This window comes from Struthio camelus, chromosome 2 (assembly GCF_040807025.1).
Source record: "Struthio camelus isolate bStrCam1 chromosome 2, bStrCam1.hap1, whole genome shotgun sequence".
NCBI lineage: Eukaryota > Metazoa > Chordata > Aves > Struthioniformes > Struthionidae > Struthio > Struthio camelus.
This window is the reverse complement of record NC_090943.1, coordinates 49,863,576-49,891,437: the sequence shown is the minus strand read 5'-3', so window position 1 is coordinate 49,891,437 and position 27,862 is coordinate 49,863,576. Positions and strand designations below refer to the sequence as shown.

The 27,862-nt window shown below is 40.1% G+C and overlaps 1 protein-coding gene and 1 long non-coding RNA gene across 3 annotated transcripts in view; one reads left to right on the top strand and one right to left on the bottom strand.

The window, feature by feature from the left end:
- LOC138066349 (uncharacterized) overlaps positions 1-15,187 on the top strand; it is a 30,439-nt gene extending 15,252 nt beyond the window's left edge. The window contains exons 5-6 of one of the 2 annotated variants that reach the window (XR_011139720.1): positions 6,066-6,129; positions 14,784-15,187. This is a non-coding gene — a long non-coding RNA (uncharacterized lncRNA). The remainder of the gene's footprint in view (positions 1-6,065; positions 6,130-14,783) is intronic. The other variant, XR_011139721.1, reaches the window with a different exon arrangement.
- Positions 1,197-27,589, bottom strand: ACP3 (acid phosphatase 3). Its single transcript, XM_009687852.2, has 11 exons — positions 27,399-27,589; positions 21,248-21,343; positions 19,776-19,862; positions 18,798-18,950; positions 16,060-16,158; positions 14,411-14,515; positions 13,241-13,373; positions 11,786-11,868; positions 6,768-6,874; positions 6,012-6,181; positions 1,197-5,062 (listed from the first exon to the last, which is right to left on the bottom strand). The coding sequence occupies exons 1-11, from the start codon at positions 27,510-27,512 to the stop codon at positions 4,944-4,946; spliced, it is 1,266 nt and encodes a 421-aa protein (XP_009686147.2). The 5' UTR covers positions 27,513-27,589; the 3' UTR covers positions 1,197-4,943.
- Between the last annotated feature and the right edge of the window lie 273 nt (positions 27,590-27,862).

Below are 27,862 nucleotides of genomic sequence, written 5' to 3'. Positions count from 1 at the left end.
CAGCCAGGAGAAGCTCTGAGAATGCCTCAGAAGTGAGAGAATGGAGGAGCTCAGCTTCCAAAAAGTGCTGGAAATGTCCTCAGTCAGTTCTGTAGCTGTGGGAGCTACTCCTGATGGATTTACCGTCTTGCCAGGTTGCCTGTACTTGTTGATCCACATGCTCTCTGGACTAGTGTTTTAGAGAACGGAGGACTTGCCTGTTTGGGCATTAAGTTACATTTTGGCTAGTCCTTATATCCTTTTAATTCCCATCTTACTAGAGAAAAGGCTTTATCGTCATTCTGTGTCTTACAACTTTTTCTGTACTTTAGAGGACAGATGAGCTACCAGAATTGATATGTCTATTGAAATCAAGGGCTCCCCATAGGAAGAAGAAGATAGTTTTAGCTGCCATAGCCAGGACACAAGACTGATTACCTTTTCTTGACATAGCTCCTACTAAATATAGAAAAAGAGAACTAGAGCCAGGACCATTTTCTTTTGCCACTATCTGTTTTGAACTTTCTGCAAGGTAAATGATATCTTTCCTGTCCCCAGAAATTTTTTTAAAAGAACACTGGAATCTCAGTCTACAGGAAGGATGAATCTGACAATGTCCTATGAGTAACAGCAGAGGAAGTAGTGGCATTGCTCTCCTTCAGGAGAAATTATAGAAATTAGCACAACTGGACTTTGGACATGTCTTTTTAAATGACTTTCGAAATTGTATCTGACGTCTTAGCTGTTGTCTTGCAGGCCTTGCAAGTGTTAGAATCCCTCTGGAAGTGAAGTTGCCTAGTCATAGAAGAGACCTTGTAATATAATTGTTCAAAGGGTTTGCTGTTATTTCACTAGCGACTCATTTTATTTGTTTGAGTGTTAATACGTGGCAACTTACGATGAAGAAGCATTATAGAATAAATCAATAAAGTAGCCCTCTGTAAGTGAATGTCCACCTTTCTTCCGCATCTTTACTGACAAGAAATGCTTGTCAGTAAAGCAGGCATTTCATGCCGAGAATGCAATGCTATACAATATTACTGAGATCACCTCTACATGGATTCCCTAAAGGCCAAGATTATATATGCCTCAGAATAAACCAGCATCTAACCTCATTATCAATCTCAGACTCTATCGCTGTCAATATTTCTTCTTCTTTATAGAGTAGAACTTCTAGCCTTTTTTTGTGTATGGAGAAAACACAGAAACATAGCTTTTGTCTTTTGAGTTTTAATACTTATTCAAGATTTTTTGACTGAACTGTTTTTTTTTTTAATACAGTGTAATTGTAATTTTATTTGCTGTATATTACCACACCTGAGAAAATGTTATTAAATAGTATCATTTGGATCGAGTGTCCCTACATTGACAGGTACAGGTGAACCTGAGTGCTCCAGAGTGAGCCACTATTATCCTAGAAGTCAGATAGGTATGCTTGCTGTCCCAGTGTGTGCAATATTCAGGTCCGTGAATTAACAAGCTCCAGAATGAAATCAATTCGGTAAGAGAAGGTAGTTGCTGACTGAGTTGGAAAGTGCTGTGTATGCATTTCTGTCTGCCATATGCTCTGGTAAACCCTGTCACAGAGCTTCTAGTTGCTACCATAGTTATAGTAGAGGCAGATGATGACATTCCCAAAGGGCAAATGGAAAAGCTTGGTGTCATCAGCCCTACTAAAGTCAAATCAACAGTGTCTTGAAAATCTGTTCTTTGAGAAGGAGTAAATCTGAACATTAATTTTTGCTTGGAAACTATAGGCATACTGAAAGCTCTGTTATTATTCGCTCAAATATAATTACAAATTCTGTATTGTTTCTTTAGGGTTTTTTACGGAGTTACAAGTTTGGGGGGACAATGTATTTTCTAGTCACAAACAGTCTGCAGATTATAATGAGCAAATTGCAAATATGACTAGAAAATGAAAAGGGCCGCTAGCATGTCTGACACTCACAACCTTTCACAACACCAGGGAAACTATACTTGATTTAATCAGAGTAAGGCAAAGAGTCTTTACTATAAATGAGATTCAGGGCCTACATTACTAATATATCACATCTTTGTCTTTTGTCATCACAATGTTAGTTCTGAAGTTACAACATCTGAACCTATCATTACATTTCATGTAATCTGTGTTCACTGGATCCTCTCTAAAGGTACATGGACATTTTCAAATATGACTTCTGTTAATAAAAAGGTGTCCCTACAATAAAATTACTTCATGACAGCACCTGCTGCAACTGGAATTGCTACATATCCTGAAATTCTCTGTAACAGCTTAGACTTAAGTAGCGTAAGCCACAAAAGTTATATCAAAAATCACAAAAGATTTTGCTTTCTGTCTAGGTGTACTTCTTTTTGTAAGAAGCAATCTTGGAAAAATATGCTCCCTTCTGCTTCTTGTGTAGTGCCACTAATGGACTTTCTAATTTCTCAAAAACAGTTCTTACTACACATTATCAATCAATGATATATCTTCACTTGTCAAGCATCTGATTGCCTCTAATAAAAACATAGCCAGTCTCGGTTTAAGTGAGTATCAGCAGCAGTGTGGCTATGGTAATAGAGGGCCTAGCATGAGGAAGCCACTGGATGTATGCATACAGGAGCCAGATTCAGTTTTGCAGTTTGTGCTGAGCTGTGCCCTGCTATGAGTATACTGCTAACAGTAACCAAATCAGTTCAGGCTTATTTCCTAGAGCTGCTATAACACTTTTAACTGCAGTTAAGTTTTTGCACATAGGATCAGAACTGCTAGTTGCAATCTGTGAAGCAGGTACAGCCAAAACATTTGAGTTAAGGATAGCCTTTTATCTTTTTGACAGCTTTGCCCCAACCATTACACAGGAAAACATCCTTACCATGGAGGAATCAAATCTATTATTTGATTATGACATTTCTCAAAATATATATAATGGATATGTCAGGGATACTAGTAAGAGCTTGTTACTGAGTGGGAGACACTGCTTCAAAAGCTGGACACCTCAGTGTCTGAAGCTGGCAATGATGCTTGGAAAGGTGCTTGCTATATTCCCACAATTCTTTGCTATTCCATTTGACTTATGCTGTTTAGTATCCAGGCATCTAATTGGATTGCATTTATATGCATTCATGGCTGTAGTATCTGGGTGCTTCACTGATGCCTCCATGTGCTCTGAGGCAGTGATTCTGTGAGGTCACTTTGGTCTGTGGAAGACGCACAGGAAGGTTCACTGTGTAGTGATGGTGTAAGGATGATACAGGACTGCAGTCCTTGGGTATATTCAAGTAATGGTGGGTCCTGTTTACTCCTGCATAGTTGCATTCTGAAACAGGACACAGATCAGATTTTCCTTCCATTCAAGCAGAAGTGCTAATGAAGTTGCTGCAATGGTGAGAAGGGGCATAAATCTGTAGCCTTCTGAGAACATTTCCGTGGCAATTACAAGAACTGTAAATGGAGCAGCACTTGCGGAGATTGAGGACAGGTCTCTGTAGATGAATGCTAGCTGACCCAAGCTCCTGTGCTCCAAGCTGCAAGCCGCAGATGTGAGCCAAAGTCAGTCGAGAAGCAGTGTATCCACACTGGTGTGATTCTGTGCCTGAGCTAACCAGCTCCATCTCTCAGGTTTCTCTAGACTTCTGTACCTCAATTGGACTCATTAGCTTGAGCACACTATTGCTCATTGTATCTGTCTGGCTGAAGCAGCTGTTGGCACCTGTGTAGATGTCTTGATTTTAGAAAAGGCTTCTCCAGAGGAATGTGATTCACAGTATCCTCTACAGGACTACAGGATAAAAGTCTTGCACTCCTTGAAGCTTATGATGATAAATGGTATTTTATACAGCAATATCAGTATTACGATACTAGTTTATGATAGTAGAGACTATTATGGAAACACATTCCCTGCCCTTAGGAGCTTGCAATCTAAACAGACAAAATATGGTTCACAGAAGAAATCAACATACAAAAAGTAGGATCACTGTCTTCTTACTTTCAGTGCATGTCTTAGAGCAATATTGAGTAGAGCAAGGAGATATTGTAAATTAAAATGAAAGGTGATGAGCAGAGCTATAGCTGGAGGAATCATTCTAAGAGTGGCTCAAAGAACTGAGGTTATAGGAAGGACCCGAAGCAGGACAGAGGCACTCGTGGAATCCTAGAACAGATGCAAGACAAAGCATCGGTCATGACTGGGGGCTCAGAATAACAGGAAAGAAGTATAGCGACAGAAAAGAGATTTAAATGTATTTACTTATCCATGTTATTGAAACTCTGGGCCCTGACCAAGATCCTGGTGCACAAAACTTCTTGCTTGATGCCTGGATATGTGACAGAGCACCCCAGTTTCTACTGATTTCAATGAGAGCTGTGGTAGCATAGCTCCTTTGAAAAAGAGGCTAACACCTTTTACTCTCTGGAGGCTAAGGTCAAAACTCATGCATAGATTTGCGTGAATAAATGCAGAAACTGTACATCCAAGTATTGGTACAAGTCTTTTTCACACAATAATTGCAGCTTTTGTTTACTGAAAACGTAATCCTGCACATCAACGAAATAGCCATTTGTAAAAAGTTGAGAAAAACACTATGGACTGTGATTTTCAAGAAAGACCCTGAGCAGGGGAAGAGAAAAGCAGAGGGATAAACAGTAATGGACAATACCAAAAACATGCATAGGTAGTAGTCCCCCTTGTCCCCACTGGTTCACTTGGTAATGATTAATAATAGTGGAAAACTTAAAGATAGAAACTGGAGTAATTCACTCTTCCTACTAAAGAAAATTCTTAACAGTAACTTATTTCTGTGGTATTTATCACTGCATATGTTTAGTCTTTTGGGAACCAGGCCACAGATATTTCTCCTCTTCAGGTTTATTGAATATGCTTCGGAGATTCATTTGGCAAGAGGTAACTGATGCATATAAACAGAGAGCAACCTGAAACCTAATATGTAGCTGCTCTGTCTTTCATTCTTTTACTTCTCCTTTAAAGGTCTTGATAATTGTTTCTGCGCCTGCAGCGTCCATAGTGATAAAGGAGGTAGAGCAATACAAGGTCAAAAATGAACAGCAAGCCAACAGCAACATCAAATCCTATAAATATATCTGTGAAGGAAACACAGTGAAGGAAAAGCGTGTTAAGGAAAGGAGTAAATGTATGTCATCTTAGATACAGAGATAACAAACTAATGACAAATATGTACAATGGAAATACTTTTATAGTTAAATTTTGCTTGTATTTCTGGCAAGCTCAGATGGTCTTGCATTTGCTGACCTATGAAAAGTAAGTATAAATACATATATTTCAGTTTTGGGAACACGTACATAGCTTCGTGCCCTAGGTGTTCACAGGGCAAGAGTGACGTCTCATGTGTAGTTAATGCAAACCAGGAGTTTCATGAGGGATCAGCACAACACTGAATATGTGCAGGAACAGGGAAAGATCAGGACTATCGGAAAATGGCATGTATTCCCTTGCCTTTCGCCTCCCTCTTGGGAATAATATTCAGGAAGGAGAAGAAGTTGGCCAAGGTTAGCCTCTGTCAGCTGTTGGTAGTCCAAGGCAAATAACTGCTGTATCTGTGTGGATCAGCTGCACTGAGCATGTACAGTGGAGGCTAAAGTATCCTCAAGGTATAGTACACATGCCAGAAGTCCAGATGTATCAGCTTTACTCTGCACATGAAAACCGTTTATGCTTTGTATCTACAGGATACATCCAATGCATCCAATGGGTACTGGATTCCTTGCATAGTGCCCACATCCATATTTCTGTCTGACAGTTCCAGGGACAGGAGCTCTGGTTTTGGCCATGTCCTTATGTTGCTCCTTACGTGACTATGCCAATAATAGCACTGCCTTCACACTGGTGGGCAAATCTACCCTATATATTCACAGAGAAATTTAACTTAAATCTGCCTTCTCTATCAGTGGTAAAGTTGGTCCAAACCCCTTAAAGTGAGAGCAATCTCTGTATGAAAGGTACAGAGTTGGAGCCATTGATACAACTTCTACTTACATGTCTTATGTAGAAAATACACAGCTGTTACACTACCTTTCATTTTATCTTTCTTCCCGCATTCTTTTGACCAATTTTCTGCAATCATAGGAGAAACGAGTTCAGCGAACTTCTCAAGTGGACAAGAAGAGGTGCATCCTGGCAGAGTCAGTAGGTAAGGATCCTTTGAGGTATCATTCCGATAATGCATTTCAATGCTGTACCGCCTAATTAACAACATGGAAAAGACTTGAAAAAAGAAAAGGTTCTTAAATAGGTAGTTTCCTCCTCAGAGACAGAATGTTGCAAATAGCCTCTCACATACTATTCTAGAACCTGTTCTTCCCGAATAGAGGCTTTGTGAAAGATGTCTGCAAAGCTTAGTTTGCCAAAGCCAGTTATGTGACTGTACAGGTCAATGGTCAGGTCAAAAGGTCTTTCTGAAGGCCCCTTGAACGGCAACAGCATCAGGCTCCTATAAGCCAACTGGTTTACGTTGGGATTTATGAGTCATCTTGGAAATGTTGTTGCTATCATCTGAAGAAGCAGGAAAGTTTGTCTTCCCACTTATTTCCAGCTGATAAGGCCTGTTTTCATCTTCTTGTCTTTCAAAGCACACAGATATGTGCATATAGAACAAGTGTAATTTTTAGAGTTTATAATATAATATTGTGCCTATGGACTGCTCAGTGAAGTATCAATTAAAATAGATTTGTATCTTACAATATTTGAGGGAAAACAATTCTTTAGGAGGGAAGGGAGGAACAAAATTCCAAATGCTCCTTGTTCTTGCATAGATAAGAAGATACTTGCCCACTGCTTTCTTGATAGAGCTCAAAAAAGTGGCAAGCAGCATATGGTGGCAGTTTTCCGTTGAAAATATTGAGAGCAATCTGGAGGGCCCCAACTGTGGTGTCATGCTATTGGGGAAAAAAAAGCATTCTTGAAATTCAGTAAACTCAACTCCCATTTGTCCAGAGTAATGAGAAGAGAGTAGAAAGGGAGTGGAAATCCAGATAAAACAAAACCTATGTAAATTTGACCATAGGAACATATTCAGTATATTCACTATTAGAAAAATTGTGTTAACAGATTACTACAGACAGCAGAGGGCACTTCTAAAGAGTTACTGCAGTCTATGTCTTTTATCTTGTGGCAGTATTTTGGATACAGAGATACCGTGGGAAGGCAAGGCGTTCTCTAATCTGAGAAATAAATGTAGTTTTCCAGTGCATTTTGCTACCCCTTCCTTCAGTAGTGCTTCTTCATTCTAGGAGTGATCTTGGTAGCTCTGCTCAGAACAGAGCAGTATAAGGCAGTCTATCCCACAGCATTTCAAGTGAATATACAGATACCATTTTTAGATGGTATACAAGACAAATAGCTGGATAAAAACACTCTTCCCTTCCCCCAAACTCTTTAGACTGTTGTTCCTTCTATTTTGACCTATGCAATAAAATAGTAGTTTGTGAATCTCAGAATCAGTTACCCACCCAACCACTTGCAGTCTCGTCCTCTCCCCTTTATCCCTCTTTTTGCAGGAAAGCCCAGAAGGAGGAGCTGAAGGAAAGGAAATCCAAAAACCTTGATGTTGTCAAAACTTTGCAAGAAATTTTGTATACATATTTACTAGGCTTATTTATATTATGGTCTAATATATGTAATCTGATATAAGCTGTATATAGTCTAATACAAGCTATAGTCTGACAGCTACATTTTAACTGTTACTCAGGATCTGGTACTATTTAGACTGATCAGTTTCAAAAGTAAGAATATACTTGGCCCCAAGGCATTAGAGCACCAGTGAAAATTCACAGAATCACAGAATCACACAATGGTTGAGGTTGGAAGGGACCTCTGGAGATCATCTAGTCCAACCTCCCTGCTCAAGCAGGGGCCTCTAGAGCACATTGCCCAGGATCGCGTCCAGGCGGGTTTTGAATATCTCCACATCCTCTCTGGGCAACCTGGTCCAGTGCTCTGTCACCCTCACAGCAAAGAATTTTTTCCTCACGCTCAGATGGACCTTCCTGTGTTTCAGTTTGTGCCCATTGCCTCTTGTCCTGTTGCTGGGCACCACAGAGAAGAGGCTGGCCTCATCCTCTCGACACCCCCCCTTCAGACACTTGTACACATTGATGAGATCCCCCCTCAGTCTTCTCTTCTCCAGGCTGAACAGGCCCAGCTCTCTCAGCCTTCCCTCACAGGAGAGATGCTCCAGTCCCCTGATCATCTTTGTAGCCCTCTGCTGGACTCGCTCCAGGAGTGCCATGTCTCTCTTGTACTGGGGAGCCCAGCACTGGACACAGTACTCCAGGTGAGGCCTCACCAGGGCTGAGCAGAGGGGCAGGATCACCTCCCTCCACCTGCTGGCAACACTCTGCCTAATGCACCCCAGGATACCATTGACCCTCCTGGCCACAAGGGCACACTGCTGCCTCATGCTCAACTTGTTGTCCACCAGCACTCCCAGGTCCTTCTCTGCAGAGCTGCTTTCCAGCAGGTCAACCCCCAGCTTGTACTGCTGCATGGGGTTATTCCTCCTCAGGTGCAGGACCTTGCACTTGCCTTTGTTGAACTTCATGAGGTTCCTCTCTGCCCACCTCTCCAGCCTGTCCAGGTCCCTCTGAATGGCAGCACAGTCTTCTGGTGTGTCAGCCACTCCCCCCAGTTTAGGATCATCAACAAACTTGCTGAGAGTGCACTCTGTGCCTTCCTCCAGGTCACTGAGGAATACGTTGAACACGACTGGACCCAGGACTGACCCCTGGGGGACACCGCTAGCTACAGACCTCCAGCTACACTCTGCACCACTGACCACAACCCTCTGAGCTCGGCCATCCAGCCAGTTCTCAATCCACCTCACTGTCCACTCGTCTAGCCCACACCTCCTGAGCTTGCCTAGGACGATGTGATGGGAGACAGTGTCAAAAGCCTTGCTGAAGTCCAGGGAGACAACATCCACTGCTCTGCCCTCATCTACCCAGCCAGTCATTCCATCCTAGAAGGCTATCAGATTGGTCAAGCATGATTTCCCTTTGGTGAATCCAGGCTGACTACTCCTGATCACCTTCTTGTAGTCCTCCATATGCTTAGTGATGACCTCCAGGAGGAGCTGTTCCATCACCTTGCCAGGGTGAGAGGCTGACAGGCCTGTAGTTTCCTGGCTCCTCCTTCTTGCCCTTTTTGAAGACGCATGACATTGGCTTTCTTCCAGTCCTCAGGCACCTCTCCTGATCTCCAGGACCTTTCCAAGATGATGGAGAGTGGCCTAACGATGACATCTGCCAGCTCCCTCGGCACTTGTGGGTGCATCCCATCGGGGCCCATGGATTTATGGATGTCAAGTTTGGACAAAATATCTCTAACCTGATCCTCCTCAACCAAGGGAGAGTCTTCCTTTCTCCAGACTTCCTCTCTTGTCTCCAAGGTCTGGAATTCCCGAGGGCTGGCCTTAGCAGTGAAGACTGAAACAAAGAAGGCGTTCAGCAGCTCTGCCTTCTCTGTATCCTTCGTTACCAGGGCACCCACTCCATTCAGCAGCGGGCCCACATTTTCCCTAGTCTTCCTTTTGCTATTGATGTATTTGAAGAAGGCCTTCTTGTTGTCCTTGACATCCCTTGCCAGATTTAATTCCATCTGGGCCTTAGCCTTCCTTGTCACATCCCTGCACACTCTGACAACATCCCTGTATTCCTCCCAAGTGGCCTGTCCCCTTCTCCACATTCTGTACACTTCCTTCTTCTGCTGGAGTTTTGCCAGCAGTTCCTTGCTCATCCATGCAGGTCTCCTGCCCACTTTGCTGGACTTCTTGCTCGGAGGGATGCACCAGTCTTGAGCCTGGAGGAGGTGATACTTGAATATTAACCAGCTTTCTTGGACCCCTCTTCCTTCTAGGGCCCTACCCCATGAGATTCCCCTAAGTAGGTCCCTGAAGAGGCCAAAGTTAGCTCTCCTGAAGTCCAGCGTTGCGATCCTACGCATTGCCCTGCTCCCTCCTCGTAGGATCCTGAACTCCACCATCTCATGGTCACTGCAGCCAAGGCTGCCCCCAACCTTCACCTCTCCAACTAGACCTTCTTTGTTTGTTAGTACAAGGTCTAGCAGCATAGCAGCATACCTCTCCTTATTGGTCTCTCTACCACCTGGGTCAAGAAGTTATCATCAATGCTTTGCAGGAACCTCTTTGACTGTTTGTGCCTAGCTGTGCTGTCTTGCCAACAGATGTCAGGGTGGTTGAAGTCTCCCATGAGAACCAGGGCCTGTGAACGTGAGGCTACTTCCAGCTGTCGGTAGAAGGCCTCATCGACGACTTCCTCCTGATCAGGTGGCCTGTAGTAGACCCCCACAACAGTGTCACCCATGTTACCCTGCCCTTTAATCCTTACCCATAGGCTCTCAGCTTGCTCTTCATCCACCCCTAGGCAGAGCTCCATACATTCTAGTTGCTCCCTCACATAAAGAGCAACTCCACCACCTCACCTTCCTGGCCTGTCTTTCCTAAAAAGCACGTAGCCATCCATGACAGCATTCCAGTCATGTGAACTATCCCACCATGTCTCTGTCACTGCAATGAGATCGTGGCCCTGCGACCGCACACAGATCTCTAATTCTTCCTGCTTATTCCCTGTGCTGCATGCATTGGTGTACTGTCATTTCAGAGAGCCAGTCAAGCATGCAAGCTTCCCAGGAGAGGTTGAAGAGGATCCTCCATAGCCATGTTGCATGCTGTCTCCCCTGGCTGTATGCACCCACTGTAGGCATCCTGACTTGAGTTTTACTGAGTACCATGTCACTATACCACTGCCTTTCCCCCATCTTTCCTAGTTTAAAGCCTAGTTTAAATTCAGGGCACTCTTGTTTTTCCTTCTCAAGAAAAATATAGTAGAGGTAGGAAACGTACAGAAAAGGCAACAAGAAAGATTTAATATATTGATCAGTTTTTATAAAAGGAAATATTAAATAGGTTAGGACTCCATCTTGGAAAAGAAAAGATGGAAGAGGTGTGGCAGAAAATTGTAAATTCGTGAGTGACACAGGAAAAGTGAAAAAAGAATGACTGTCCTCTGTTTTTCACAGCACGTGTGCTATGAGGGAACTAAATAAGTAGTAAGTTTCAAAAAAAGCCAGAAGGAAGTACTTCTTTCTTTTAACACGTAAGGTTTAGAAGTCATTGCCACAGGATGCTGCAGAGGCTGAAAGTACAAATGCAGTAAAAAAGTGATTACATAAATTGATGGAAGAAAGTCTATCAAGGGCTATTAAACACACAGACACAGATTCTGTCCCAGGAAGTCCCTAAGGCATAGATTGCTGGAAGAATGTATCAAGGGAAGCATCACTCTGTGCAGGCTTTACTCTTACACTCTTCCCTGCTGTTGGCCATTATCAGAGACAGGATAATGATTGAGCTAAGCAGATCTTAGTCTGACCCAAATGGCTCTCTTCATCCTCTAAAATGAAGAAAAAATCCTTAGTTGTACCATGCCTTTCTAAGCAGAAGAAGGGTTTGGATGTGCAGCTGAAGTTCTGCTGTGTGCCAGCAACTCTAGGCTAGGAGCACTTAACATAAAGAAACTGCATCTGTAAGCTGCAGAAAAATATATGCTAAAATGCATAGATATCTTTACCAAGTACAGTTTGACTGAAATTGAGGTGCAACCCGTGGTCCTGCTGTTCTCTTCTATTGTCTTGTATTCACGTTATTTGCTGAATTGAACTGAATTATGTTATCCTTTTTGTTTAACTTACAGGAACAATCTGATTATTCTCTTTTGGGGTCTTTTACTAGTAACATCATAGCAACATTTGTCAAAAACGAAGATACTCACTGCAGAATAGACCTCCATTTTTCTTTCTCTTGAAGAATTAGCAGCTTGTTTAATACTCTTTAAAATGGTATTCACAAGGACACCTTGAAAAGATGGGGAAAAAAGGAAGAAGAAAGTGAAGAAAGAATATTTGCGTAGAAAGTTGAAAATACAAAAGTTTCTGGGTGTCAAACAGGAAACATCTACTAAGGCCTCATACTCATTTTTAGCTTAACACAAACTGATACCTATAGAGAATATATTGTAGAAATGGAATACATCAAGTCAACTGAAGTTACAGGATTTACAGAAATCAGCTAGAACTACACTGAGAATTAGGGCTAATGGCACTTCCAGTTTTGTTATGCTGAGACCTGTTCTCCATCTTTTTTGTCTGTTTGGAGTTTTGCAATAGTGACAGCTGCACTGGCCTCTTCCTCTCTAGATTTTGAATAAATGTTTTTAACTGTTTACTTCCAACACATCACTCAGTACTCAGTATTTTTTTCAAAGGTCTTTTGTATTCCTTCTGTGGTCCGGATGTATCCTAAAGCCTATGGGACAAAGGCAGCAGAGATTCCCTCTAGCACGTTTTATACTGTTCGAGGGAAAGAGGGCATAAGTGGTATGTCTATGCATACTGAAAAATAAGTCCTGACCACATGATATGGCCAGCTACCAGCTAGTGGGTGATAGAGACTGTAATTACTATATGACTTGATCCAGTGATGCATATGCCTAGGTGATGTAACTGCTAATAATTCTTTAGCTAGTTAATGACTGCAGGGTAGGTGCATTGCAAAGCCTAGTCCCAAACAGTCCAGACTGTGGACATTCAAGCTCACTTGTCTGGGTTTCCCTCTGAGGGGCACTTGGGGGTAGTGTGATGCTTTGGTCTTGTCCTGATACAGAGCCAGAATGTGCCCAACCCATGCACCCAAACTTTAGAGCTAAGAAGTGTTCCCAGCTCTTGCAGTATAGACATAACTTGAATCTCTCATCTTCCACTCTGACCAGACTGTTTTGGAGCAGCTTTATGTCAGGTTCTCAGAGAGCTAATAATGTGTTGCCAGTACATCAAAGGGAAAGACAACGAACAGGAAAATATTAGAATAAATATTGAAGAAACAGAAGTTAAGCTCAATCTAAGCTCATATCAGACAAGTAAAGATCAGATTGGCGGGGGCTTGATTCTTTTTCCTTGTATTTCTATAATTTTTCTTAAAATCTTAATCTATTAGAGTGTCTTAACATCGTCAGGATAACTAAAAACATTCATGTCTATACCTCATTTCAATATGTTATCCATGCAAATGCTAGTGTTCGACACATATTTTCATGTTTAATATGATATCCAATATCCTCAGTTACAAATCGGGGTTCTGTATCAATTTTGCATGTGTAAGGTGACAGAATGTTGCATATTGTCGTAAGTATTGTCTCCTCCTTTCTGGAAGCTACACATTTTTGATTTACCTCCTTGTAGTCGTGACTTCTCTTCTGTTTTATAAAGCCCAAATAATGATAGTAAGGACAACTCTGCCAGTTTTTCCATCTTGTCCATTACATCTTTGGTGGCCCATACAGGGAGAGTATAATTGTGAATACCCTAGTGATAAATGAAAGCAAAATTATATTTTTGCTTTTACTGGTTTCCATCCCCATGTTCCCCTGCCTCGCACTAGACTTTTGGACTCTCTGATGCTGTCCTGCAAATCTTTTGCCAGTGAAATAGCCTTTGTGGAAATGGGGATCAACCTGAAATGAAAGATCTGCAAGAGGGGAAATACCTGTGTGAAGGGGATCCCTTGTAAGTGTAGTGTGTTCTTGCTATAGTGATACTTCTTTCTGGTTTTGCTAGTGTGGAAGACTGCAGACATACATATGTTCTCTCCCCTTCTTCTAACACTGGCTGGGTCTTCAGGGTATAACCTAGCTCCAGCTTGTCCTGCCTTTTCCATATAGTGGACCAGAGACCAGTTCCATCACAGACCGTTTACAGACAAGTGTCACTCTGCAGTCACATAAGTACAATAGCATCTTACAGTGTCTAAGTAAATCAGTGGGTGGAGGATATGTTCAACGACCTTTCAGCTTTTGTGTGCTGCTGTTAATGGCTGGTTGGGGCCAGACGGAATCATCCCACGTGTGGGATCAATCTGATTGCGTTCACTGGGAACAATCATCATGTCCTAACTTTCTAACAAATAGATCATAATCTTACTTGTCATTTTCAACATCTATCTAAAGATTTTTATATTTACATGTTGTTAGTTCAAAGCAATTACTTTCATTTTCTTATTAAAAATCATAAATACGTCCTAGCCAGCATGCTCAAATAATTCTACAGCAGCATACTGGGAAGGAAAATGAGGGAACTAAGGGAATGGATCTCTGCACCAGTGCTTTGGGGTTAAAACACCAAATGGAAACACGGGAACAACAATTTTCCAAGCTGTAGACCATGCTTTTGGGGTATCTTTTACCAATGCACTAAATTAGGACTTAGATTCAAATTAAAAAAAAAAAAAAAGAAGTAAATTATGGAGAGAAGGCCACTCATTCCTGTGAAACCAAATTGCCATAGTTTAGTTGAAACACGTCTTAGGAGTTATTTTCTCCCCCAATCCTTGTCGCTACTATTACCTCACAATATAAGGTGTCATACGTATTCCAGAGTTGGAAATTGTCCAGTATTTTAAGATCATTTAGTTCAAATCCTGTGTTAACTGCCATCGTCTGTAAAAAATCCTGGGGAAAAAAATGAAGAATATACCACAAATACTCACTACCTTTGGAATGAATACAGATTCGTTGGCATTCAAACTGGCAACACACCAGTGTTTGATTTTACACGGGTGAACCCCTTGTAAGGGAGAATTTTGGTTGCAGTTCTCATTTTGTAGCCACTTCAAGATGCTGAGCTCTATTTCAGGCACTGCTTTATGTTCAGCCCTGCTGTGGTCAAATCTGATGCACTGTCTGCTGTGTTCTTCTCTCCCTCTTCTGACTGCTCCAGGAGGGTACCTCAGTCACCTCAAGCCTTCAGAAGTAAGGAGGAGGAAGGCATTAAGGGAAAAGGAAGATGAGAAAAAAGGATGACGAGGAAATAGCAAATTAAAGAAAGCAGAGGTGAATACTCGGGATGAAGAAAAGAAGAAACTGAAAAGGAAATTAGTTTTAGCTTCTCCCCTTACAAAGGAGCTGAGTATCTAAGTAATCGTTTCACAACGATTCCCATAGGGATTCTTGTTATGTGAAAGCGGAATGAAGGGACTCCATGATATGCCTTAGTCTCATGTTACCTGTTTCACACTGGTAGCTGACAGGGAGAAATTGCTATGAAGTCATGATTCACCTCCCTAGCAGGACAGTGAGGCTGGCCAGAGTAGCTGAGCTGGCAGAAAGTTAGAAATAAACCAGAAAAAAAAAAGAAGGGGAAAAAAGAGAAAACATTTGACTTAGCCCAGCCAGCGCAAGCAGTGAGCCTGAAGTGTCTTAGAGGACATGTTCAGGTGCAGTCAAAGGTGTGAGGGCCACAGGAGACTCCCGCTTTATTTGTGAGGTAGTGCAATTACAAAGTGGATCATAGGCTAACTAAACAGCAGCAGTAACCACTGTCCAGAGTAATTATTGTCCACAAGAGCATGGTTGCTTGGGGCAGGTATACCCACCAGATGGCACAGCCTGCTGCAGCATTATAAGGGGAAATTCTGGATCACTAACTGCGAAGATGTCTGTCAGGGCCAAAGCAGAAGCATTTATTTTGATGGATCCAGAATGCATCTCTGAATGAGAGTGTGTGAATGCATGTTATTCACTGATCCTGTGGTAAAATTTTCGCTAGTCAGAGTGTTTGCCTGGCTGGGCTTGCTTTAGTTTTCTCTTGCAGCATTAATTTCAGAAAGTCATAGCAGGAAAACCTAGATTTTCCTGAGTTTCAGGATATTTATCAGATTTTTAGAGCTGGTTTGTGCTACCCTGTAAAACTGGAAATTGCTGCATCCAAAATATTTTCTTTCTCCTCATATCATTGAACTTTAACTACATGGAGCTCTGCATAATATCAGAAAATTAATGTTAAATTCAGATTTTAAAAGCTAAGTTAATGTAGACAAGCTTGAGAAATGTGTATCAAACATACTTTTTGATGACTGGCCTAACTTTCTATTTTTAAGAGAGTCCTCAGGACTTTTGAGGCATTTTAGCAAAAGAAATCAACACAGTTCCATAACTTCTACATCTTAGGTCTTTTCATTTTTCTTAGATTTTGTTTCCTTTCTATTTTTTCTTACCATGTATGGTTGCATTCTATTTTGAAATTCTCTAGATGTTTGGGTTTCATTCTGAAGTTCGTCAAAACGGGGACAGTCGCGCAGAGGAAAATGCAGCCTCTGAAATAAGAGAAGTAAAAAGAATAGTTCTGGGACTAATCAACACAATCCTAGTTTTTGTATTGCTGCGATATCTTATATTTGTGAGATTGATTCATGGCCCTGCTACAGCTGCTCTGTGACAGTTTGTGCACCACGTTCATGAATTTAGTGAACATAAGAAATGGACTGTCATAGCCTGACTTTCCAGTGACAGTCTGTGAGTGCGATAGCTTGATTTCCATCAGTTTAGCTGATTTTGGCTGGAAGCACTTATGTCGGGGGATTGCTTTGGGAAATGGCACAGTCTCCATGATCAAGAATTTGAAAAAAGAAAAAGAATTTTAAAAAGCTACCATTTCCCTCTTTTAGTTTCTGAACACCACTAGATCCTGCTTGACTCCACCTAGTTTTGGAATCTGGATTTTTTCTCCAGTCACACATCCCGCTTTTAGTGCTTCAGATATAACTAGTGTAATATGGTACGCACTTTAAGTACAGTTTAATGGACAGAACTCCCAAGTAAGAATGACAAATAAACTGTGTTTCTGAAATATCAGAATGACTTTATAGCATTGGTCATGCCTAAGCATGTGGTTTCACATTTAATAACTCCAAGTCTATGCATTTTGAGATCACCTGATAGTACACATTTGATCTGAACCATATGTAAATACATACTCACATCTCTTTCAAACTCTGTTCTGGCAAATATGCTTTGTGCTAGTTGCAGATGGACAGATGATACCTGAACCAGCATAAAGTCTGCCAGTATAAAACTTACGGCTTCAGAATTGTCTGAGTGAGCAAAATAAGTTTGTCCTGGTCATGGAACTGAGTTAATATACAGTGCAGAAATTGTCTCTGTATAGAGGCTTCTAAGAAGACCCACATGTCATTTAACTTCTACATCTATGGCAAGAACGTCTGCTCTGCCTTGGGGTGAACATACGAAAATGCACTTCCAGTGCTGCTTCTTTCTCTTTGATGTATCAAAATGCATCAAGTGTGAGGCTTGCAGCAGTCACAAATAGAAGGTAACACGCTGTCCATTGGAAAGATTTTCAAGGGTGTATTTTCTCTCTTAACAGTAGCACGCTAGAGGGTGAGGGCTCAAGCTGCAGTGTGAAGCTGGGGAATGTTATTTAATTACACAATAACAAATGTTCCTCTTGCTGTATCGCTTAATTATCCTCCCTCTAGGTGTTATGAAGTAAGCCACTCCCTTTGGCCTTGTTAAGCAGTACTCAGTGCTGTTGCCCCTAGTTTTGGGTTTTGATGGATCCCCATGGCTGAAAAATAAACTGTGATTGGGTTTTTTTACAGGATGGTACTTGGCCTCGACTTCCTACTTTATGTTGCTCAGGGCTTGAAAACACCCTCAAACGATGCTTTTTCCAGGTGGTTTGCATATTTAACAGGCATTTTGAGTTGTTTCAGTGAGACATCAGCACCCACCACGAGGCAGCTGCAGAAGCGATGAGTGCTAGAGATTCTACAAATGAGCTTGCCTTCTCCAAACAGGTCACAACACTGTACTGTGATTCCCCTAAGCATTTTGTGGTTTCTTTTGGCCAAAGCTCTGACCACTTTTATGCTTTTTAATGTCTTCACGTGTAAGAACTTCCTCTAGAATCCCACATTTAAACAACAGTGTTGATGCTCTTTTTTGTTTAAGAACAGAGAGAAGTTTCAAGCTGAATCACGTTGTTCCTAATGCAGATTACTGAAACCTCTTCTGCTTGGACCTGCTTGCAAGCATAGCTTTAGAACAGAGTAATACCAATGGGCAGGTGGGTGAGGCCACCTCTAATGACAGAGTCCATCCTCTGATGCTGGTGACTGGACAGGCAGTTATTTAATAGTTTTGTATACATTTCTTCAAAGTCTACTTCTGTCATCAAAGACAGAAGAGAATTAACCTTTCTGCCACTACACTCAGTGACTTTTGTCCTTGTTCAACCTTTTACTTACACAGTTCCCCATCACAGGAGCCAGTAAAATGAAATCTAAACCTGTTTCTGTCAGGGAGAGCTGTATAGTAAGACTTTTGTCAGACCTATCATTTAGGTAGGTCTGCTCTCATCATGAACCTTGGGGCAAGCACTGTAGTTTTCTTATTTGTTTGTATAGCGTGAAGCATAATAGGGCCCTTTTCGTTAATTGAGTTGCCTCAGCGCTACCAGAATAGTAAAGTAATAATTGAGAGGTCATTATAGTGGCTGGTGCAAATTCCATTCCTTGAATAAACTAAGAAATGAACTTGCTAAGGTGGGCAGAAGAGAAAAAGCTAAGCTTTTTAAGCCTCTCTAGCTGACTGATGCTCAGAAAAGCATATGGTGTCTGTAAAGGTTTAGGGCAACTTCCTTAGAATATTGTCCAAAAGTGCCCTTGCGAGGAGAAATGTTAGAGCTGTGCCTTGAAGAAAGTGGTAGCGTGGATTGTAAATCAAGTATTCAGTGTTGTAGAAGGAGGATTTACATGCAGCTATGACAGTTAAACTGTGACATTTTTGCTGGCCAGTAGCTACAGTTGATATTTTCTATTAGACTGAATTCAAAGAGAATAGAAAATACTCTTTAGTTCTTTTTTTTTTCTTCTTTTTTTTTTTCTTTTGGAAAAGCTTAAGGCATGATAGGAAGTATCCAGCCAGTACTCACCTGATCTGATGATTCTGGCGCAATATGAACTGGGATGGGCTGCCAGGGAAGCTCAGGGTTCCAGATTTGGCTGCTAGTTGGTGGAAAGAGGCCAGAAAGGCATGACTGGGCACTCATTATGGTGCGGTCATAATCTGTACTTTGGATATAAAACTGTAGATAAAATGGCAACGAGTTAACATTTAAAATGGCAATAATAAAAATAAAAGAGGGAAACTTCACACAACTCATCAGTCCTGCCTTCTCATTTTCAGTTTCTATTTTTGCATAAAATCAAAACAATGAAATTAAAGCTACCCTGCTTCATTTGTGTGCACAGAACTGCCAAAGCATTTTTCACTTTGGAAGCTGGCCTTGGAACTGAACTGAGAAGAATAAAAAAACATGATTTAAAAGAAGGAATATCTGCATCCTCTGAAATTCAGAGGTACATGGATGTCATCCATCTGCTATACCTCATGGATGAAGGCACTTACGACTTTGGTGGATAACAAAAACCTCTCATGGAAACATTGCAAAGCTATCGTCTTCTGTGCCCTCCCGTCAATGCCTGTGTGGACAAAAATGGTATCTTCCCTATGATGCATCCATGTCATATGGCATGCACACATCCAAACACATGTGAGACCTCTCTTTCACAGGATGAGATATGTGAGCATGGTCCATCGCATGACTGCGAACGTGTCATCTGTAAACAGGGTAAAACAATATTGGGTCACTAAGTGGCAATTCATTTGATGGGGTGGAGCTGCTCAGTCCTGGAAAACAGTGTTGTGGAAGACCCAAACTGAATGTAGGAGCATAAAGTTAAACACTTGAGTCTATGATTTTGTTGTGACATAACCCCCTGATTTTCAAGAGTTCTTCTGTTACCTTAATTTTTGTTTTAATGAAAGGAGTACGATGTGCTTTTATTTAGCACAAGTCCATACTGCTACTATGCAGGAGAAATGTCCTCCAGACAGTTCTGATACATACCTCTTGCCGGTTGTATGTGCTGTTCAGAAAGTTGGAGTATCTTTGCCTCATGTACTGTCCAAGTTCATATAGCTGCTGCATTCCAGTCTATGAGGTAAGCATGCAGATGACCCTTAGATTAGGGATACTGAAGAATCTTAATATGCTTTTTCTTTTCTACTCTCTTTTTTGTCTTCACCAATTTCTTTTTGTGATCACTAATCATTTGTATAACATATTATATATGTTATAAGTGCGCTAGAGTTTTTGACAGAAATACTCATTTATATCTATGAAAAAAAGATATTTTCTGAAATTCTAAGACTCCAACATCTGTGACAGGAAGGGCGACGTGCCTGATTCTATACAAATACTGTTTCCACAGTGCTGTAGCTCTACAGATGCTTCTGGAGTTACTCAGGATTAAGTGTATGCCAGTCAGTGACAGTTGATAAAGGGTGATTGATACCCCAGTGTTCATTATCATTATTACTATGCTATTTGATCAACCTGATGAATTTGTGGCTTACATTTCCATGCCTTCAGAAAAATTCTTCCAGCTTTGGCTTGGTACCCCTGCAGTTGCCTTAGACTGCACAGTCTTTTCTATTATTCATTTCCAAGGCTGTGAGTTGAACTCTTTAACTTTTAGCTGTCAGAGAAGTACATTCTTACTACTGCTGCCAAAAAGATAAAAAATAGAAAAAAAGGTCTCAAAAAGCTGTTCCAAAGCAGAAACTCTTTTTCTTTCTGTAAAATAAGCTATTTACAGGGGGATAGTAATGTGTTGGGTGAGTGTCTGAATTTTACAGATTTTCCAAGTTTCACTTTGAACGCTAAATGCTCAGCTGCCTCTGACTCATGCTTCTCCATTGTAATGACCTATAGTTAGTGAATGTACTGGCCTCTCTTTACTCCAGAACTTCATATGCCAAATATAGCTAAAGAGCTAAGGCCTGGTGTTGAAATGCCGGAGAAACAAGTAGGCTCAATGTATCCTAATGCAGCTCCAGGCTGAAAGCAGCCTTATTAGAAGATTGTCCCCAGAAGCAGCCTTCTCCTGCAAGTCTTCCCTTGCCTTGTGAGTAGATGGTTGCTAGTCAAATGATGAGATGTGGACTCATCATTTGAGCTGGTGGGCAGGTGTCATTCCTCTACCCTGACACATGGCCCCGTACTTAAGGGTCTTGACCATCAGAACTTCAGAAATTTTAAGAGTACTGATAATGTTTAAATTTGCTATTTATTTGAATGTACACACACTCTCAGGAAGTTGTTGCTTGCAGGAAAACAGTCATAGCTATGATGAACAAGATTTCAATGTCACAGTAGTTGGATGAATATTGTTGCAAAAATGTTTATGAATTATGGGGTATTGCTAATACTATCTATCACTAGTTGGGATTTACTGATGTTTTGCAAGACACACATCAAAAATCTGCAGACTTCCTATGTTAGTAGCATTCTTAGTGTTACTAAGGAAGTCAACATACCTTGGTAAGTTGTCCAAATCCCTGGGGCCATTCACTTTCTTTGTGTAGATCAGTTGGAAAGTTTGCAATTGGTGTTCGATCACCATGTCGAAAAACCTGATAAAATTAATGTTAAAAAATTGAGTTAATTACCGTTAGCTTTCCCTTCTCACCTGGCTTGAAGACAAGCATATAATTTTAATTCCAGTGCCATTTTTCAAATAAAAATATTGAAAAGTCTGCAGAAGCTTAGTCAATGTGTCACGTAGGATTGAAGTACCTTCTTTACACACAAGAGTGGTATCGTTACATAGGAATTCGGTGGGCATCAGCCTGATGACTCTTCTGCCTAGAACTTAAAAGGAATCAGCCAAAATGTTAATGTCCAGATTAGATCCGTAACTAGGCACCTGGACAAGAGATCTGACTGAATTTTGGACACTCAGCATCTATTAGATCAGTTGCTGATGTGCTTGTATGAGGATTTAATTACTTTGGTGCACACACCTTAAATTTTTTGCAGCTGCTTTTTTCGTAGCAGCATCTTGTAAATGTGTGTATACACATTTACATTGTTATCTTACTTAATTTTTCTTAATATTTTTGCATATATTTATGAAAAAATTCATGAGAATGTTTTGTAATAACTTCAGTGAGAGCAGAGTTTGCTTGCTTTCCTATGCTAGACACTCTAGCATGATGAATGTTAGTACTGTGATTTGTACATCAGAAATCTTAAATGAACCTCTTTTATTTTTATTGCAGGGTACAAAAAGAGTACCAACTCTAGATTAAACAGTTCTGAAAAACTCTGAATTCCCATTTCTAAGCATGTCATGTGCAGGCTTAGAAAAACAAAGTCCATGGAAGATTTACGTGGAAATAAATTCTGGAGTACAGATTCACAGGGCTCCAGACAATATTCCAGGATGCTGATCCAAACCGTTACAGAAGTTGCATCTGCATGTATGCCTTTTCAAATAACTAGCCTCATTGCCTGACTTTGCAGGAGAAAATGACAATGTGGAAGCATGGCATATTTGTTCATGAAGTGACATCTGTTCCATAATACCTCACTAATCTAGAGCTTGATTCTAATTAATCCTCTCCATTGCTTCATAGTGCCACATCGTTCTTCCCCAAACATCAGACAGGTTTGTACACGCTAGTTAGTTTGCCACTCCCGCTGGTAGATGTTTCATGTTTATATTTTCTCAAAGTAAATGAAAGCATTATGGTTTAATATTTTAATTACAATACACACCCTTTTCAGCAGCTCTCTGTATCAGTGTGCACAAACTGGTGCTAGAGCACCAGTTTCAGAGATGGGAGTTACTGTCCTTTAAAGGTGAATATAATTGGATTTCTCCGTGTATTCAAGGTTTCTAAAGCAGACAGCAAGGTTTGCTAGAGCAGATTAGGTGTTACCACCAGAACCACGTAGAAAACTGATTGTTTTTTATGGCTAAGTAGTTAAACTTCACTGAAAAACGTGGTTGACCTTATATGAATATTTTTCAGCAAATCAAAGAATTTATTCAAAAAACTTTAACTTTCACATTTTCCACTACATTAAAAATATTCTCAATAAAATTGAAGTGAACTTTGAAAAAATTAAACATTGGTTAAAATTAAAAAAAATTTTGTTTTAACCTACAAAAAGGAGATTTCTTTGGTTAAAACAGCTCACCAGAATCAACAAGATATTTGGTCAATATGAAATTACATAGTGTCAAGAAGAAAGCTTTCTTTTTCTAATCTCAAGCAACACAGCAAAACATTTCATAAAGTCTTTATTAAATAAATTAGTTTTTACTTCTGTAGGCAATTTTTAATTCTGCCTGTGTCTGTTTTTGCTAATCTGGAATCTTTATAACCATTTGTCAGTGTATGAGAACATGAGACTAGGCAAAGAGCTAAATTATCTGGTTATTGATTCAACTGGATATAAGGAAAATGATGGACGGGGACTCTTGTGTCATTGCTTATTTCTTTGGTGTTTTGAAATCCTGACATACCACGGGTTTCATGTGGAATTGATGAGCTTTTCTGAACAAGCTGATGCCTTCGTAAAGTATGAAGATTAGGTTCTCAATTGAAATGTAGCTGTGTGCTTTCTTGCTAAATGTATCCAACCTCACTGAAAAGTGCTTTTAGGAGTAATTGACGGTTGTTAAAACCAACTGACATGATGAAATGACTATTTTTATGTACTATGGAGTAATAGATCCAAACCTGACCAAGAAATATGCCTTTTTATTAGTGAAAAATTACTGAATATACATTAAGTTTGGAATGCTAGTTTATGATACTTTATATTTAATATGCAACATAACTGTCAGTGTATATTTCACTGTCACAATAGTTAACCCCTAAAAACATTTAGTTAGCCACAACAGAGCAGCATTTTACCTCAACAGAAGTGGAAGGGCAAAGACACATAGATTCAACTGTATTTGAATCTATGTGGGAGCTGGAGATGTAAAAGAACAAGATTGTTTTTACTCCTTGTAACCTTAAGAAGTAGAAGCAGTGGTGTTTGTTCTCTTCCGAAAAGCAGCACACAGAATAGAAAAAAGTTCAATTCCTTGTTTGTAATTTCTAAATCTACATTGCACAGTGTGAAGTTAGTACAATTACATATAAATATTATATTAACACCAAGTTGGAAGAAAGAAGAAAGAAACAAATACTGCTGAGAGCAGAACCCTGCTTTCAGGAAAAGAAGCACTGAGCTTCTTAGCCAGCTAAATTTTCACTTGTGCTCAAACTTTCTAGTAGTTTGCTACTTTTGAAAATGACTTTGCTTAAATTACAATTGGAAATAGAATAATGATCTCATGAACAACTACTTACTTAAAAGGCGAACTCATCCAGTTATAGTCAGCTATATTTCAAAAGAGGTTGGTTTTTTTTCATTTCAAACTGTAAGAAGGGCTTGCGTGTGTGAAAGTTTGTCTTTTTTGCCTACTGTTAGAGAAAAAATCTATCCCTACAAAGCTTACCTTGTTCATCAAATATGTATTTCTGAAAACTCAGAGGATTTGGATTTTGTGATCCTTCAAATTCATTTTAAGATATTTATGTGCTTCAGCATTTGTAACTCCTGGCATACAGATTGCTTTCCTGACCTCTCAGGAGATATCAAAACTGGCAGGATGAGAGAACAGGAAGAGCTAAGGAGGGAACGCAGAAGGACATAAGACACTGGCAAGCAAGAAGGAAGAGAAGGAAGGGAGGAGATACAGAAAAAGAGTAAAGCATGCCTGTTGGATGTGTTCACTCCAGAATCTGCTGTCTGAAATATTTTACCTCAGTCAGTTCTTGAAAGCAATAGATGGACAGTTGTCAAACACCTACTCCCTCAACTTTTTGGTAGAGCTGGAACCTGATTGGGTATTGGGGCTCTCCTGCTCTCTCTTTATAAGGTTGTGAGGGTGAGCACTACAGATCAAAATGTCCATTTGACTCAAACTTTGGCCACGAATTGCTTCCTTTTCTGTCAGGTGAAAAATTACATTGAAGAAAACTGAGGCAGCATACAGGGTGAACTAAGAATATGGCACATATAGTATATATAGCATCTTCATTCAGAAGTGCCATGAATTATAGTGAATTATGTGGCACTGAGTAATAGCGAGCCTCTGATGGGCACCTATACTGACACCCAACTTCAAACAAAAGTATTTCTTATTCTAGAACCAGCAGTAGGAATAAAAACAGCAGATCAGAGGAATGAGTCATGCAACCAGCTCAGGAAAACCATCGATGCAGGAGAAACAGGAGCATGTTTAGTTAAGATTTCGAATGGCTTGGGTTGATTGGACAAATAGATATCATACCCCATCAGCGCTTCCTATCCCGAGTTACAAGAAGAAAGACATAATGAAACCACCCTACCTCAGAAACCACACCCCTTTGTGTATATGACAGATGAAAAGAGTGCCTATGGGAGACCAGAAGTTAAAGGTCAGAACTTCTCTATACAGACTCAGTAAAACAGGATTTCATTGTTACTTAGGTATGCAACGATCCTAGATATTTCCTGTTTTCCTCAGTTACATGTAGCTTCCATTCAGTATACGACAATTCTGCTGAACATTAGTGTTTACATGTGAGAAGGAAAACCGAAATAGAATTTTGAGAAAACGGTTTGAATTACAGCTTTTCAGCCAATAGGACTTGTGGCCAATAGTCAAAAAACACAGAATCAGTGCAAAGATGGAAATCATGACGAGAGAGCAAGGCCCCGCACAGGAGCATAGCACAATTCTGGCAGTGAGCAAAAGGAAACATTTGTCTGTTTTCCCCCCTGCAGCTGTATTCTATATTGTGCAATTCTTCTAAGAAAGTTTTAAAAAGTCATTATGCCACATTTTCACAGTGCAATAATATTCTCAGGTGAAAACATAGCAATTCACAGAGTACAGCTGGAAAATGGCCATTGAATTATCTCAGAAATATGTCTTTTAGGGTTACCTTGACTGTAGTCTGACCCTTATTATATCCCATTATATCAGTGAAATGTTCTGAGGCCAACTCCTACCCTATTAATTTATGCTGTCGGTTCTTTTCCCACGGAAGTTCAATCAGTGAGTTGAGAAAGCAAAATTAAATTGAACACGCATAAACCATGCCTTGAGAAAAGAGATATATACTGATAATGAGACTTACTCTATTGTAATTTTTAGGCAGATTGGTTGGTCTGAGGAAAGGTATCATCAGTGATAAAAGTAAGATAGTTTAAATGAAATTCATCTACTATTTTCATAATGATTATGATAGGTTACTCTATAAATAAATAAAGTGCTATCTTCCTTTTTTCTTTTTTCTTTTGGCAGGTAGGAGAAGGTGGCTATGTAGGTGTGATAAGGAAGCTGATTTGGGGTAGGAAGGCTCTATTTCCATGATGGTATTTCCTGTAACTTGTTCTGCAGAGCCATCACTTGATAGAACACTGTAACAACTACAGTTCAATACAAGCCTCATTCCCTTTAGAGAATTAATTCTCCAAGGAATACTGACTGCCTGATTTCACCTGTATGTCCAGGTCTCTCTCTTACTGTTGGAATGACGTTTAAGGATACTGCTATAGAATGTTACTGGAACTAGATTTCCTACATTGTGTAGCATCTGATCCAAGAGTAAGGCTCAGCAACCATTTTTTTCTGAGCCTTCTAGCCTCTCTCCAAGTGGTACATCTGCATAATCCAGCCAACAGACAATTAGATATGAAATAGCATATTTGGGGCTAGATGGTATGTTTTGAGCACAGGCCTTCATTCTGTTATTCATATTCTGTTATTCTGTTATTCTGTTATTCACTTAATATCTCAGATAGAGGAAGAATATCTTAGAACTAAATTTTTTTTTTTATGAATGTTAATTCCAATCCCCACAACTTTGTATTGAAAATATCACTTTAGACTAAATGTTCTTTATCAGTACATTTCTTATTAAAGAAAGAAAGAAGAGTGAAAAGAGCTACCATACAACCTTCACTATCTAAAATACTTCGTTGAATTAATTTCTCTTTTTTACCTGAGATATTGGGGAAACTGATGTTGAAGTGGTATCTAGTTGCTTTAAAACCAGAAATGGTCTACAAAGAACTATTTCAGTCAGTTTTCAAATTAATTGTAGTTAATGCAACATGTATCTCAAATCCCTACGTAAAATGCCATTTTCTGTTTTTCAGTGTACTGCTGTGCCAATTCAACTCTTCTGAAACAAAATATTTTTGTTTTTATGCTGACTCCTATTTTGAAATCTTAGAGCACCTCATAACATGAATAAATTCAGCTTTCAAGCACAAAGAAGATAGGCCAGAACCTCCAGTTCTCCAGCTATGCAACAGGGTATCAGCTAATTTGAGCAAGAATAGGTTAGCTAGACCTCAAATCTCTTCACTCTTGTGCACTATGCTTCCACCACAAAGCTAAGCGTTTCAGTTATCTTGAAATAATAACTAGAAGTTAGTAGGTGAAAAATCTTATAATCATCTGTGGCATTTAATCTTCTTTAAGAAGTCCTTAAATTCAGTAAGCAAAAGGGCAGAAATAGTTTTTTCGAAGTCTACAAAGAGGCAAAGCAACTACACACCTTGTTCAATCCAAAAACCACACCAAATTGTAGCATTCCCCACAATTAAATAGAAAACCCATCTACTTACTACGACCACAAACTTCAGTTCTCTTTCTGCAGTAGTCTGCTGAAACAGAATGAAGATGATATGAAAAGCAAAACACAGAAGCCTAGATCGGCTGGGAAGCCATATCACTCCCATCTTGGCAGTGGATGAAAACAGGTTTTGTAGCTCCAACAGCTGCTCAGGCTGAACAGCCCAGACGCGAGGCTGTACTTTCAAAAGGGGTGGAACTGCTGCTGCTGAATTTCAAATCCAGGAGGAATGTTGTGTGATTAGGCAACAAATGTCATTATCCTTTGTTTGCAAATTACTGTTTACATTCTGAATAATGAAATCATAATTCAATTCCTCTTTCTCTGTGATATTTTTCTCTTTTGCAGTGTAAGGATAAGGGTTAAAATATAATGGAGTTGCTAGTCGTTCAGCCTGTTTCAACCTACCTGTTCAGTTTCTGCTTCTCAGAGCTTGGACTCTTTCCAGATTGTAGT